Source organism: Eumetopias jubatus, unplaced genomic scaffold (genome assembly GCF_037043125.1).
Source record: "Eumetopias jubatus isolate StellerSeaLion01/CBP00866 unplaced genomic scaffold, mEumJub1_p1.0 scaffold_4, whole genome shotgun sequence".
Taxonomy (NCBI): Eukaryota; Metazoa; Chordata; class Mammalia; order Carnivora; family Otariidae; genus Eumetopias; species Eumetopias jubatus.
This window is the reverse complement of record NW_028274810.1, coordinates 144,315,026-144,330,771: the sequence shown is the minus strand read 5'-3', so window position 1 is coordinate 144,330,771 and position 15,746 is coordinate 144,315,026. Positions and strand designations below refer to the sequence as shown.

General features: G+C 41.1%; 2 protein-coding genes across 2 annotated transcripts in view; both read left to right on the top strand.

Moving 5' to 3' along the window:
• Nucleotides 1-892: 892 nt before the first annotated feature.
• Nucleotides 893-5,612, top strand: POLR2K (RNA polymerase II, I and III subunit K). Its single transcript, XM_028110962.2, has 4 exons — nt 893-982; nt 1,554-1,623; nt 2,362-2,454; nt 3,135-5,612. The coding sequence occupies exons 2-4, from the start codon at nt 1,563-1,565 to the stop codon at nt 3,155-3,157; spliced, it is 177 nt and encodes a 58-aa protein (XP_027966763.1). The 5' UTR covers nt 893-982; nt 1,554-1,562; the 3' UTR covers nt 3,158-5,612.
• Nucleotides 5,613-10,823: 5,211 nt separating this feature from the next.
• The window catches only part of SPAG1 (sperm associated antigen 1), a 65,392-nt gene continuing 60,469 nt past the window's right edge, over nt 10,824-15,746 (top strand). Inside the window, exons 1-3 of the mRNA XM_028110327.2 lie at nt 10,824-10,911; nt 12,935-13,076; nt 15,278-15,437. Of these exons, the coding sequence (XP_027966128.1) occupies nt 10,866-10,911; nt 12,935-13,076; nt 15,278-15,437 (348 nt within the window). The 5' untranslated portion in view covers nt 10,824-10,865. The remainder of the gene's footprint in view (nt 10,912-12,934; nt 13,077-15,277; nt 15,438-15,746) is intronic.

Here is a 15,746-nt window from a genome sequence, read left to right as displayed (position 1 = left end):
ATGTAGCTGCCTTTATACCGCCTTTGCTTTTTTAAAAAATGTATTTTAGAGAGAGAGAGACAGCACGAGTGAGAGGGACAGAGGGAAAGGGAGAGAGAGAATCTCAGACTCCACGCTTGAGTGCAGAGCCTGATGCGGGGCTCCATCCCAGGACCCGGAGATCACGACCTGAGCAGAAACCAAGAGTTGGGGGCGCCTGGGTGGCTCGGGTCATGATCCCAGGGTTCTGGGATCTAGTTCCGAATCGGGCTCCCTGCTCCTTGGGGAGCCTGCTTCTCCCTCCGCCTCTCTCTCTCTCTCTCGAATAAATAAAATCTTAAAAAAATAAACAAACCCCAAACCAAGAGTTGGCGCCCCCAGCCTTTGCTTTAAAACAAGTAAAAGGAGTGGGTCAGAGGGAAAACAGGAGCCTACGAAAGTTTCAAAAAGCAAAAATGAAATTATGTGAAGGATAGGGGATGGATGCTCCACTGGCCCAGCACAGGTATCAAACAATAGGAAAAACATAATCTGAAAAGTGCTTTTTAAAGTGAAAATCAGTGATGCAGTCGCTGCTTCTGTGTTCCTCCGAGTAACGGTTAGCCTAGGATTCCGGGGGCACTTGTCATTTCGCTCTCTCCTAACCCTCAGCCCTCCTGGAAAAGTGTACTTTCCACTAACTTCATTAGTCAGAAAAGCAGACTCTCTTCGATTTGAGGAACTATTGAAATGCTTTGCTATCCTGAAAAATGAGATAAGCTGGGGCGAAACACGAATTCTTCTCCACAGAGCCTAACATAACAAAATTCCCGGCTTTACCGCTTGTGTACAATCCGGGTTCCTCGGCCACGCCCGGGGGCGGAAGAGGCGGGGACTACAGGCGTCATATGCCAGCGCCGGAAGTTGGTTGAGACACAACGAGGAGCCATAATCCGCCGCGAACTTCAGAGTACGGAGTGTCTGGGGGCTACGTGGGTAGGGAATTGGCTGGCTGTATTTACAGGTGGGTGTTTGGACCCAAACTGGTAAAACCCTGGGGTTAGAATTGGGAGAAGCTGCGGATTGAGTGGATGGTGTTAATCCTTTGCCCGGTTTCGTTCAGTTTAGCTGTTTGGCTTTGGGGAGTTATTCTCCCCTTATTTTCGGTTCGCATGTTCGCTTGTTGAGGGATATAATTTACTGCCTTCTGCTGAATTTTGGAAGAGTAGGACTTCTGTTAAATGGGAACGCGAGCTTTGCAGTCAGATCCCAGTGCCCCTACCTCTTAGTAGCTGAATAACCCTACGCAAATTGACTTCTACAGGGCTGGGTTTCTTCATCTGTAAAGTAAGGGTAATAACTCCTACGATTGTTGTAAAGATTAAAATGACATGTGTAAAATGTTACTGTGTCTAGTTTGGGGGTAAGTGCGCAATACGTTGTGTTTTTGTTCCGTCCTTTAGCTCTACCCATAGGGTTTGGAAAAAATACACGTTAGGAATTGGGACTCTTAGGTTTTCCTGAGAAAAATGAGGCCTGGTTGGATTTGTGAGGAGCCCTTTTGAGATATTCAAGATTTAAGTCTGTGATTGCAGGGACTATCAATGGACACCCAAAAGGACGTTCAGCCCCCGAAGCAGCAGCCGATGATATATATCTGCGGAGGTAAGGATAGAACTTACATAAAGTAGGAGTGTTTTACTTCAGAGTTTTGAAATAATTACATTTAACTTTGTCTTGAATGAGTCATCTTTTAAAGTTATAAAGCAGAATACTAGCAACTGTAAAAAAAAAAAAACAGCTCATTAAGAATTCGTTTTCTCTCCAAGAAAAAGTGCACTGCCCATAACTTTTTTCTTTCCTCCTTAGTATATTGTTGTTAAATAATAAAAGTTCAACTGAGTACATTTTAAAGGTGTAATAGGCTTTATTAATGGATTCATGAATCAGGCAGCATCCTGTCTAGCAAGTAGATGGGAGCTCCAAAAGGCTACAGAAAAGGAAAGGTTTTTAAAGGTAGAGAGGAGTGGAAAAAAGGAAATGATTAGCAAAGACTCCATTGTTATAGGTAAGGTCGCCTTTCTAAGAGGAACCAAAAAACAGTAAATTTCCTAATGCTGACAAGGAAATTCCCATATTGACTGGTCAGGGGTTATATTTCTGCATGGTTGAAACTGCAGTTAGGTTAAGTGTTAAGTCTTGGTTTACTAGGTTTACGGACTTGGCATCTTAACCTAAGTGAGGCCATTTGGGGCCTGTGGTTTTCTTTTCAACGTGGTTATAGCACCATACTCTTGAGATTGAGTACATTTTAATGCTTTGGGTGAAAAATACAGTTAAGATAATTTGCTTGTCTGTCCTGTTTGCCCTTTAGGCATTGAATGACCATGCTTTCTTTTTTAGAATGTCACACAGAAAATGAAATAAAATCCAGGGATCCAATCAGATGCAGAGAATGTGGATACAGAATAATGTACAAGAAAAGGACTAAAAGATGTATCCTTGTAACTTGCTAAATATGAAGTAGGTGGAAGTGAAGAATAATGCTTGGGTTATTAGTCAAAGACTAATTTCTGATAAAAAAAAGGTAATAACTTTTAGACTACTTACCAAAAAGGCATGATTAGGATTTTCATAATCATTTTATTTTTATTTTCATAATAAAAATCCAGTGAAGAGGCATATACTAAATATTTAAGTACTAGTTGATTTTAGTTCTCATAAGTCTGTTTTTCAGGATTGGTATTTAACTTATTTTACTTATAGTCCTTGAGTTTTGAGTTTATGGACAAACTAAATTATACAAGGAGAAATACAAATACTGTGTATGAATGCTACTTACTGGATAAAGTGAGGCTTACAAATTAGCCAAAAGACTGAAAGTACATTGTTACATGGTAACTAATAATACAATTACAGTATTTTTTAAACCAGTAAGTTACCTTGCTAGCATGGTTTCAGTGTTTTTTGGTGCATTGGTCTTTTGTGTCATGGAAAGGGGACTAATAAAAACTGAAACTTTTTTATTTCCAATTGTCATAGTAAATGCTGAGTTCCATTCTTTTGTGCATTGTAGCTAAATAACTAGCTTATTGCAAAGAGAAAGTGACTTGGAAGTGTTAAATCTTTCATGTAATTTTTAAATATGTTTTTCTCCTTAACTCATTTTAATACAGTGGTGGTTTTTGATGCTCGATGAAACATGGAATTCAGAGGATTATCTTCAGTTGGATTTGGATTTGGTGTTAATGTTGTATAGCTTTTGATTAGTGTACATATCTTTACAAATACAAATAACATTTCATTTTAAAATCCATCTTGTATTTAGATATCTATTTAATAGTTCCTATAAAGAAAAATTTTTTGTTCAATTACATGATTTATAATTTACTTTTATTGTATATGTAATCTGACACAGAGTGAAAGTTTAAAGTGCTTCCCTAAACCACACTTTTAATTAAGGCCTAGAATCTTTTGGGATTCTTGTTAAAAATGAAGTTTTCTAGGGCCTTGTGAAGGTCTGATTTAGTAAGTTCCTTGGAAACTACTGTTTTACATCACCAACTTTGTAAACTCTCCAGCATTATTTTGTATTGAGTATACCAATGTACTTAGCTTGCATGCATTATTTTGAGTTAAATTTTTCATTTTTACTTGATGTTAGGCCTTCTGTATATATATATAAGGCTTGACTATATATATATATTTTTTAAAGATTTTATTTATTTAATTGACAGAGAAAGAGAGACAGCGAGAGAGGGAACACAAGCAAGGGGAGTGGGAGAGGGAGAAGCAGGCTTCCCGCTGAGCAGAGAGCCCGATGCAGGGCTCGATCCCAGGACCCTGGGATCATGACTGAGCGGAAGGCAGATGCTTAATGACTGAGCCACCCACGCGCCCCAAAGGCTTGACTATATTTTAAATCTTGGGTGAGAAAAAGAAACTTTAATGGTTGCATCTGTAAGGCAAAATCAACCCTAAGTAAAGTGGATGAAGCAGATTATTAAGGCAGGTGTAGTTTCTGAGGTATAATCATTAAGGTAAAAAATTCTGCTTTCAGGATATATAAATATATATATGTGTATATATGTGTGTATATATATATATGTATATGTATATAGGGACTTGTTCACACTGACCTATGGATAAATGTTTAAAACTTTTGCCTTGATCTTAGGGATATGGATACTCGGATACTCCCATTTGTTCCAGGATTCCATCATTATGGGATGTCATCTGACATTCACTTTGAAGAGTAGATATATTCCATCTTCACTAATAGCTATGTGTGTCTCTGACATTCAAAAAATTAACTGTGCCATTTTAAAAAAGCACCTATATTTCTTTTTTTTTTTTAAGTTTTTTTATTTATTTATTTGAGAGAGAGAATGAGAGAGAGAGAGCGCACATGAGAGGAGAGAGGGTTAGAGGGAGAAGCAGACTCCCTGCTGAGCAGGGAGCCCGATGCGGGACTCGATCCTGGAACTCCAGGATCATGACCTGAGCCGAAGGCAGTCGCTTAACCAACTGAGCCACCCACGCACCCAAAGCACCTATATTTCTATTACCATGCTTGAATACTTAGTGCTATAAGTTTTTTAAGTGCTATACAAAGTACTACCATGCTCAAATTTTTATTTATTTTTTAAAGATTTTATTTATTGGTCAGAGAGAGGGAACACAAGCAGGGGGAGTGGGAGAGGGAGAAGCAGGCTTCCCGTTGAGCAGGGAGCCCGATGTAGGGCTCGATCCCAGCACCCTGAGATCATGACTTGAGCTGAAGGCAGACGCTTAACAACTGAGCCACCCAGGCGCCCCCCATGCTCAAATTTTTATTTTATTTTTTTTATTTTTATTTTTATTTTTAAAGATTTTATTTATTTATTCATGAGAGACAGAGAGAGAGAGAGAAGCAGAGGGAGAAGCAGGCTCCCAAGGAGCAGGGAGCCTGATGTGGGACTCGATCCCAGGACCCTGGGATCATGACCTGAGCTGAAGGCAGACGCTTAACCATCTGAGCCACCCAGGCGCCCCATGCTCAAGTTTTTAAAGAGTGCTTCCTAGGTCCAGGTTTTCCTTTAGCCATACCTTTCATAATTTTGTAATTCTGCTCTGTTCCTTCTTGACCTTGTCTTTTCCAGACAAAGAGTCCCAATAAATATGATAGGACAGTTCCCTAAAATCCTAACACTTCGGATAATGTTGCTCTTAGCTGTTTTGATTTTATCATAGTTCTTTTATGTATCATTAATTTAATTGAAATATTATTTGGTTAACTAGACAGTGGTTTAATGGAAAAAGCAATACCACTGGAACTTAAGACCAGCATTTCAACCAGTCACCTCTTTGTGTCCCTTACATCTATAAAAATGGAAGCCATTTTACCTCTTGCCTCCCTGGACAGTTTTAAGAAAAAAAGGTAAAATGGATATAAAATTGCTTTAAAAGATGGTTTTGGGGGTGCCTGGGTGGCATAGTCGGTTAAGTGTTCGAGTCTTAGTTTCAGCTCAGGTCATGATCTCAGTGTTGTGGGCTCGAGCCCGGTGTCAGGCTTTGCACTGAAAGCAGAGACTCTGTCCCTCTCCCTCTACCCCTCCCCTCTGCACACACAGTCTCTCTCAGTAATAAAAACAAATCTTAAAAAAAAAAAAGACTTTCAAGAAGTGTTCTGTAAGTATAAATACCAGTAAATCTGAACTTAGAGTTACCACCTAACTTGTCCCGTACTTAAACTATTTACCAATGACTATGGACATGCGTGTCCATGAGAAAAGCATGGAAATTGATTCAAATCCAGCCCTGCTACTCAGTGACTAGCCAGTTCATTTCTTTTAACTGTAGCTTCATTGTCAAAGTGGAGGAATTTATGATGGTCAGTATGGTGCTTTGAGGCTCTGAAGTTATCTTCAGAGATTAAAGTTGTGAAAAATGTAAAAATAGTAGATGAAATCAGAAATGGCCAATCTTGGGCCTCCTTGGTGGCTCAGTCATTTAAGCGTTGGACTCTTGATTTTGGCTCAGGTCATGAACCCAGGGTTGTGAGATGAAGATTCTCTCTCCCTCTGCACACCTCAGTGCCTGGGTGGCTCAGAGGGTTAAGTGTCTGCCTTTGGCTCAGGTCATGATCTCCAGATCCTCTGCACACCTCACCCTCCGCTGTGTTTGTCTCTGTGTGTGTGTGTGTGTCTGCCAAAAAAAAAAAAAAAAAAAGCCAGTCTTAGGAGTGTCTGGCTGGCTTAGTCAGTAGAGCAAGCAACTCTTGATCCTCGGGATTGTGAGTTTGAGCCCCATGTTGGGTGTAGAGATTACTTAAAAATTAAAAAAAAAAAAAAAGGCCAGTCTTAAGACTAAATTATATAAGTTGAGAAGATGTAAAAACAAGTTGCCTCCTCACATATACAAATACATTGATATTCCCACCCTTCCTAGAATAAGTTCTGTGTAGAAAATTAGTCAAGAGGGAGTGGTTATTTGAACAGAGGGCTGAAGGATGAGATAGTAAGACAAGGGGAAGGAGCATTCCTGAAATTGAGGAAATAGCCATTGTAATGTCTCAGGGGTGGATGTTCCCACTTTAGAATGAAGCCCATGTGGCTCAAACTTTTGAGGTAGGCAGAGGCCTGCTTATTTATGGTCTCGTGATGGGAGTAAACAGGACAGTAACATGATTTAAGACTAGATTACTTGAGCTGTGGGCGCCTGGGTGGCTCAATTGTTAAGCGTCTGTTTTCGGCTCAGGTCATGATCCCAGGGTCCCGGGATCAAGCCCTGCGTCGGGCTCCCTGTTCCGTGGGAAGCCTGCTTTTCCTTCTCCCACTCCCCCTGCTTGTGTTCCCTCTCTTGCTGTGTCTCTCTCTGTCAAATAAATAAAATCTTTAAAAAAAAAAAAATTACTTGAGCTGTTCTGTGAGAATGGATAATGTAGGGATGGGTGATGGATGGGGAACCCAGTTAAGGACCACCTGTAATAGTTCAGGATAACGATGATGATGGCAGGCCAGAGTGGTAGCAGTGGAGGGACTAAGAAGTGGCTGGTTGTAAGATAACATTTTGAAGTTGAGCTAACTGGACTTATTGATGGATTGGCTATCATTTTAAGAGCTCAGTAAACAATACGGACTTAAGTGAAAGGCTTGGGGTTCAAATAGCCACAGTGTCTTTTGTTAACAGTCCGTGTGACTTCACCAGGGTTCACTTTCCTCATTTGTAAGGTAGGCATGAAATAATAGCACCCACCTCATAGGTTAGTTGCAAAATAAAATGAATCCATAAAAACTCTTAGCCTAATCAGTGTTTATTATTCTCACCATTGCTGGATTATTTTCCACACATGATTAGTTTCAAGATCAGTCTCCCAGCTTCCAGCCTTGCTGTCTCCATCCTTTTCAGATTGCTGTTTCAGGAATACAGATTTCATGGCACTGCCCTGCTGAAAATCCTCAGTGGCTCTCCATTTTGATAAAGCCAAAAGTATTGGAAGAGTATATTTGACTCCTTTTCTTTCTCTGTCACCACTTCAACCCACCTCTCACTTAATCTTTTGGTTCTAAGGAGATGTTTGCAGTTCTTTAAGCAGGTAACTCCTTTCTTTCTTACCTGTGCCTTTCTCATGCTTTTCTCTCTGCCTGAAATGACCTTTTGTGTTGTTCTTAACCAGCATCAGAATTCTGAAGGATTGTTTCATAGTCTCCTGGCTTCCAGTATTTTTTTTTAAAGATTTTACTTCTTTGAAAGAGCATGCTCGAATGCACGGGAGGTGTGTGGGGGGGGGGGGGGTGCACTGAAGTGGGAGGGGCAGAGGGAGAGGGAGAAGCCGACTCCCCGCTGAGCAGGGAGGCCAATGTGGGGCTTGATCCCAGAACCCTGGGATCATGACCTGAGCCAAAGGCAGATTCTTAACTGACTGAGCCACCCAGGTGCCCCCATCCATCTCCCCAGTATTATTGTTGAGATTCTTATTCCTAATTCTTTTTCATTTTTTCTCTGGAAATGTAGGATTCTCTTTGCCAGTGTACTGAAATTTTACAGTATGTGCCTTAGCATGGGGCTGTTTTCCACTGTTCTGGGCACTTGGTGGGTCCTTTTAATCTGGAAAGTCAAGCTCTTCAATTCTGGGAAATTTTCTTGAATTATTTTTTATTTAAAAGAGCGAGTGCATGAGTGTGCAGAAAGAAAATCTTAAGACTGACTCCTGGCTGAGCACAAAGCTCTATGCTGGGCAGGATCTCAGGGCCCATGAGATCACCACCTGCCCTGAAACCAAGAGTAGGATGTCAACCAATTGAGCCATCCAGGCGGCCCTTCTTGAATTGTTTAATAACTTCCTACCTTCAATATTCTCTTTTTTCCAGATCTTTTTTAAACAAATGTTAGACTTCATTGACCTTTCTCATCTTTCCTTTTCCTTTTTTTTTTTTTCCTTTGCTCTTTGGAAGATTTCTTTAATTTTACTTTCTAATCCATATATTGGGATTTTCATTTCTGGTGTAATTTTAATTTCTATAAGCTTATTTTTTCTTTGTATATTTGAATGTGTATTGGAATGTATACATTCGAAGAAAAACTAACACACACCTATCCTTGTTTCTTGGATGCAGTGTCTTACCTCTATGAAGATGATAGTGATAATTTTCATTTGCCTGCATAGTCCATCCCCTTCAAGTTGCTTTTTACCCTACTTTTTAATTAAGCATAAATGTATATATACATAATTATAACCAGAACAAAATATTGAGTATGAATGAAAAGAAAATTACAGAGTATGTGGAATTACAACTATTTCCCCAAATATTTAAAGGATTTCCTCCTGTGCTGGAAGTAAAACGATGTCAAGTTACAGTAGTCAGTGTTTTAAACCTAGGACATAGTTTTGAGTGAAGTTTGCTGGCTGGAATGAGGTGTGACGTGACTTTACATGGACTGGGGCATGTGATGCTGACAAAGCAAACTAAGGATTACTCTAAAATTCAAATCTGTGCCTATAAAGGTGCAAATTTAGCATTCTCTGGCATTGGCAATGGAAATAATAAAAATATAGTCAAATTTTCAGAAGTTTTACCGCTATCAGTGTTTTTACCACTACCAGTGACTGCTTAAAGGACTAGATCTAATTTAAGTGCAAAGGGAAGGAAAATACATTATTGAGTTCCTATTATGTACCAGACATTAATCTGAAATTGTAAAATACATTCCCCCAGCAATCTCTACTGTTTTATTCATATGAACTGTATTACGTCTTATTTGCCTTTGTATCCCAGTGCCCAGTACGGTGTCTCATAACCAGCACTCCGAAGATGTTGAATGCATACAAAGGAAGAGGGAATCTTGTCTTTCATTTACTTTTCTATGTAAAGGGAAGGAGCTAAGTCTGGGTTGCATTGTAGATATTCTGAACGTTTAATTATATTTCTATAATTAAGTTGGAGTAGTTATCAATTTATCTTGCGGGTAGTATAACAATCCAGAACAGTAACGGCGTTTTAACTCGATGGAAAACGGGTCCTCTGTGCGGGTGAGGCTGGGCTGTGAGGCCTATCAGCGAGGTAGCATGTCGAGGGCCCTCCAATCATCCACAGAGGCTGTGGTCCCGCCCCCGGCGGTCAGCCTCTCACCGGTGGGGGCTGAGGCGTCGGTGGTAAAGTGTGCCTTGGTCACGTCCGCGGCGCGGAGTGGCGTCTGGGAACCAGGTGAGTACCTGCCGGCCAGGAGTAAATTACATCTCCCATCGCAGTTCCCTTCGGGAGCTGGGGTGAAAAGCGGGCCCCGAGAAGCAAATACACGGTCGGACTCGACTGAGGGAGCCGGTTATGGGATGAAGAAACTGGGGGCTTTAGTTTACTGTGGTGGAGGGTGGCGGATGTTGGGACAGGGTCCCAACACGGGGGTTGCCGGGGTCGGCCGGCGGCGACTAGTCCTGGAGACCAAAGCCGGGGAGTGGGGAGCAATTTCAGAGGGTCCTAAAGTGCCCCCTGACCGTTGGGTTGACTGTAGAGCTCTGGGTTCCCGGCCGGCCCCTGACCCCTGCCGCTTTCGGCGGCGCTGTACACAGAAACCGTTGCTACGGCTAAGGGAGCCATTTCCTTTCGACCTCCGCCTGCAGGGGGCGCTCGACCCTGTGGTTGTGGAGAGAATGTGCCTGGGGGAGGAAAACAGGTTTTCGTGTTACTTAACCATCTCAGTTTCCGCTGGAGGTATTCCTATCAGCTGATTAGGATATGGGAAATGGATGTGGATCAGGATGACGAAGAGATTAAATCCAACTAGAATCAAGGATTTTCCTAATCAAAGAAATTCCAACCGGATGTGGGAGGGTTAATGAGAGCAAATAAACTGTTGTATGATATTTTTGGAACTTGAGAGTTAACATTTAGGAGTCTTGAAATGTGCCTCCCACTGGGGGGGAAAAAAACCCCAAACAAAGTTTTCAAAAAGGATTTTCAGAGAAATGTTAAACCAGTGTGCAGAATGAAATTCATTTGATTAGATGAGATGGCTCTGTCATTTAAAATGTTTTTCACTGTATTTTATTCAAATCGTGAAATCTCAGGGGTTGCAAGACAAATCCGAGATCATCCATTTTAATCCTGTTGGATGCTTAAGTTTCTCCCATCAAAGATCTGCCAACTCTTTAGAAAAATTCTCCTAATGCAACCCATTCTCTTCTGGGCAGCGTCAATAATTTAAAAGTCCTTCAGGTTGCTTTCCAGTAACTTCTACTCTTAAGGCTATCCTTGTGATGAATGTATCATCATCCTGGGCCCTGCCAGTATAGGGCGAAAACCATCTCATTTTTCAGCTGGATCTCATCGGAAAGCCGCTGACCTGTCTTCTGTGTTCCATGCCCCAGTCAAAGCTAGCAGGAATATGGAGAAGTTGACAGAGCCTTCTCTTTTGCAGAGGTCTGATGTATGACCAGACTCCCAGAGGGCAGGCATGCTGAAGGAGATACTTTTGGTCAGTTAGACCCATTGCTACTTCTTGTTTTAAAATTTATAACCCAATGTGTTTTACTGTAGTCGTCTTTAAAACACTTTGACAGTGACTCACGATGAGAAATATATTTTGCAACATGTGCATTTATGTTCACACTTGTCATTTGTTTGTATAGACATGAAATAAAAGTTTTTACAAAGCAGTATTCACTGTAATGGCATGTGAAGTAGTCAGATTTTTTTGTTGTTGTTCCTGTTCTAGTGTGTCTCATTATAAAACAATGCTAATTGCAGCTCACTAAATTGATTTCAGGGGTTGCCACCCACAATTTGAAAAGTCTGGGTATGATGGCTAAGTGTGTGGGCTCTGCAGTTGCCTACTGAGATTCAAATCCTCAGTCACTAAATAATTATATGACCTTGAGCAGGTTACTTAAAACACAAACACTTCCTTTTCTGTAAAATGGGAGTAATTATTAATACCCTTCATGAGAGTGGTTTTGAAGATTATGTGAGATAATAATCCATGGCACACAGTAATTTAGCTGCATAACTGTTAACTGTTATTACTGCTCTCTACTTAAAATAAGACCTACCTGATACAGTAGTTGAAAGATTAAATGAGGTAATATATGTAAAATTCTTAGGATGGTACCCAGCACACATTAAGAGCTGTGTAGTATTTGTTGGTGTTATTATCATCAGCATTAGCAACAGCATCATTAAAGTGAAACAGTCCAAGGCCCCCTTTTTCCCAATTCAGCAAGTGTTTCTTAAGGGTATAAGGCACTACTTATGTTGGTCCTGAATATATGACGATGAATAAAGTAAGATCTCACAATCTAGAAGGGAAGACAAAAATACATAATTAGAATATGTGCTATGAGAAAGGTATGGGCCCAGTGTCATTAGAACAGAGCCGGGAGTGGGCAGCAGGGAATGGTGGAGAGGGTGATGTAAAGAACAGTTAGGATGTTATTTATATTTGTGCTGAATCACAAAGCATGGTTGGGGTGTGAACAAACAGCTGAAGTAGAAGTCATTGAAATCAACATTAAAAGCTATCTTAAAAAGCAGTTTGAGGGCGCTTGGGTGGCTCAGATCATGATCCCAGGGTCCTGGGATCGAGTCCCCTGTCGGGCTCCCTGCTCAGTGGGGAGCCTGCTTCTGCCTCTGCCTCTCTCTCTCTGTCTCTCATGAATAAATAAAATCTTAAAAAAAAAAAAAGGAAGTTTAAGCACCTAAGGGGACCAGAATATGCCATCCCCAAATAAGCCATTTAAGCATAAGGATTATTTTAAACTGAAAACAACAGGAAGAATTCTCACCCTCCCCCTTTCTGCCTAATAGCAGGGCACAAATTTCCCTTTGTAAAGGTGTCCCCTCCTCCCCGCCTCCACACCAGGAGGAGAACAATCCTCATCATAGTAGATAGCACCAGGAGAAAGCTGCATAAACAGATCTTAATAAGGAAACCATTATCTTTCATTGGTTTCTCCCATATATTTACCTTCTCCTAAAAGCCAAACCCCCTTTTCCTTTGTCTAATCACTTATCCACAACTTATCACCCTTTGTTAAAATGGTATATAGGCTCCCAGGCCTAACAGTTTCTTTGGGTTTTCACTTTTCTATGAAGCCCCGCCCCCCAATGCATTAAGTGTATAAAATAAACCTTTTCTCCTGTTAATGTGTATTTTATCAGTTTAATATGGGAGTCTCAGGCACTGAACCTACATGAGTAGAGGAAAACTCTTTTCCTATTCTATAGCACCACAACATGCTTTGTGTTCAACTTTGCTTAAGTGGAGATTGAGGTAATCTATGTATGGTACTTAGTAATTTAGTTCCATGACTGTTAACTGTTGTTATCAAGGAGAGAGAGTTTAAAATGGGTAGCCTTCCTCCTTAGAGAAAACACACCTCCTTTTTCCATGGAAAGGAAAAGTCAATGTTATAGAAATACTTAGATGGGTACTACTATCTAAATTCAGTATTACTATATATATTTGCTTCATAACTATATTTTCCTATGCTACATTTCAGCCATGACTGCCAAAGATTATCCCTCATTATGGGGCTTTGGAACAACAAAAACGTTTAAAATTCCTGTGGAACATTTGGATTTCAAGTATATTGAAAAATGTTCAGATGTTAAACACTTGGAAAAAATTTTTTGTGTGCTCAGGTAAGCATTCAAAAATCATTTTATGTTTCAGTATACCAATTATATTGTTGCCTTCTGAAAATTGAAACTCTTAGAAATATTGCAGAACAGTTTCACATATTGAGATTGTTATGTTGTTTTGTTTATTCCCATGTAAGGTTCCAAAATTGTTTTGATCCTGTGGTTAGTTTAGAGGGTTCTGCTAGATCTACTTCCAGCATGCAACGTAAGGCTCATCAGTATTCAAGAGGACATTTTTCTCGCTTCCTCCACATTTTCTAGGAAAAGGTAGCCATGACAGTAGCCATTAGAAAATAAGGTTAGCTCACCAGCCTACCAGTTGATAAAGTTCTTTGGTACTCCCCGCGCTCCATACCATCTGCCGACGTGAGTGGTGACTTACTGTGAGCTGGTCACAAGGAGCGGGTAGTGGGGAGGTCATGAGGTGGGACCAGAAAGCAGGGAATCCAGACCTCTGGGTAAGGGCTCCACAGTGGTGACTGTCAAACTTTAATATAGGTCAAATGTGGTTGTTAAAAATGCAGATTTGAGGGACGCCTGGGTGGCTCAGTCGGTTAAGCGTCTGCCTTCGGCTCAGGTCATGATCCCAGGGCCCTGGGATCCAGTCCTGCATCGGGCTCCCTGCTCGGCGGGAAGCCTTCTTCTCCCTCTGCCTGCAGCTCCCCCTGCTTGTACCCTTGCTCACTCTCTCTTGCTCACTCTCCCCCACCTTCTCTCTCTCTCTAACAAATAAATAAATAAAATCTTTAAAAAAATGCAGATTTGAGGGTCCCATTCCCAGGGACCCTGCTTCAGGAACCCTGGGGTGGGGCCCAGGAACATGTGTTTTTAATGAGTGCCTGGCTGACTGACATGCAGGTGGTCAAGGGAGCCCACTTCAAGCAGCACTGCTCTGGGGCATCCCAATGGGTGCCACCTATTTGGGATGTACTGAGGGGTTTTCATTTGGAGAGTAGCCTGATATTGTGGAAGTATTTGTGGAGCGTGAATTACTCCTCCCTGGACATCAGTAGCGTTCCTTTTGTTAGGTGGTAGTCCTGTTTTCTGTCTTCTGGCCCCCGTCCCCATCACTGTGTCCTTTCCTTTTTCTGTCTCATCACCTTCAGCCTCCGGTCCTCCCTAAGCATCCCTGCTTGTGCCTGGACACAGTCAATGTCAACCTCACCATTTCTGAAATGGAAAGTGAAACATGTATTTTTTCCTTTTTCTCAGCAGTAGAAAAACATTTTCATTTACATGTGGTCAGGACTGATAAAGAAAATGTGACATTTATGTGATGGAAGAGTTTGAAAGCCACACGCTGTTGGTTCTAAGAAATTCTATGAATAGCCTAATTCAATTATATTGCATTGATTCAGAATTTATTTATTTATTTTTAAAGATTTTATTTGTTTATTTGAGATAGAGAGTGAGAGAGAGATCATGAATGGAGGGCAGAGGGAGAGGGAGAAGCAGGCTCCCGGCTGAGCAGGGAGCCTACCCCGGGGCTCCATCCCAGGACTGTGGGACCATGACCTGAGTTGAAGGCAGACGTTTAACCAACTGAGCCACCCAAGCACCCCCAGAATTTATTTTCAAGAAAATTTTATTTGAAAATGGGAATTTTTTTCTATTTTTCTAAAAATTTAAAGGTAAACAGACTTATAAGGGGAAAAGGTTGATTTTCCTTCAAAAACAACAGAGTTCTCCATACAACTCTCTAGGAATGAATTCTGTTCCTTGAGTGGTTGAATTTAGAGGTGTGTTGTTCTGAACCACTCCTCTGCCATTTTCTTCCTATACCTTTGTGGGAAAAAAAGCTACAAACTCCTCCTTGGGAAGGAAATCCAGTCTGTTTCCGCCTGTCTCTCATATTGAATTTTCATTTATAAGTTAAAATTACCTTATGTAACAAAATGAACACATGTTAAAGAGGGGAGAAAATGTTGTTTATTCAACTTTCAAAGTGTGTGATGGAAACTGGTATCTTTGGAGCTGCATTTTTTCCTTCATTGCATCACTCCATAGATTAACATAGAGATGAAGGTTGTGCCGGTTGAGGAAGGTGAGTGGGAAGCCCACGCACAGCCCAGCCTTCATCCCTGTGCAGGGGCAGCCCTGGAGAGCTCTGCAGAACCCCTCTGCTCCATGGAGCCCAGCCTGCAAATCTACATTGATCTCTAAATAAAGTGGTGACTCCAAAGTTCTGAATTTTTTTGAAGGTCTGGTGAGGAAGGATATTATCCTGAACTTACGGAATTTTGTGAAAAGCGCCTTAAAGGCTTGGCTCCTGAAAGTAGAGCTTTGAGGAAAGATAAACCTGCAGCAACAGCATCCAGTTTTACAGCAGAAGAATGGGAAAAAATTGACGGTGACATAAAGGTATAGGTTGACGCTGGTTTTTGTGACATTCTCATATTGCATATATGTCTCCTTCCCTTTTCTAAAATCCTAGGCTTCTTTCTTTTTTGTCAGTGAAGGGCTTTTAGTGGTATTCACTCAGGTAGTATTGGTTGCTTCTCAAACCCAGGAGAATATTGTGAATGTGTATGTTTGTGTCTGTACGCCCACATGTGTATTTTAAGTGACTGTCCTATCAAAGAAACATAATTCACTCACTCAGCTTCTATAAATAGTGCTACACAAACATGCTGGTTTGTAATTTCTTTTCTACGATCCTGGTTATTTCCT

Excerpts from the sequence above, each read along its gene's own strand:
- POLR2K (XM_028110962.2), top strand. The coding sequence starts at position 1,563 with ATGGACACCCAAAAGGACGTTCAGCCCCCGAAGCAGCAGCCGATGATA. Across the intron at positions 1,624-2,361 it reads GATGATATATATCTGCGGAG|AATGTCACACAGAAAATGAA; the intron begins GTAAGGATAGAA and ends TTTCTTTTTTAG. Across the intron at positions 2,455-3,134 it reads CAAGAAAAGGACTAAAAGAT|TGGTGGTTTTTGATGCTCGA; the intron begins GTATCCTTGTAA and ends ATTTTAATACAG.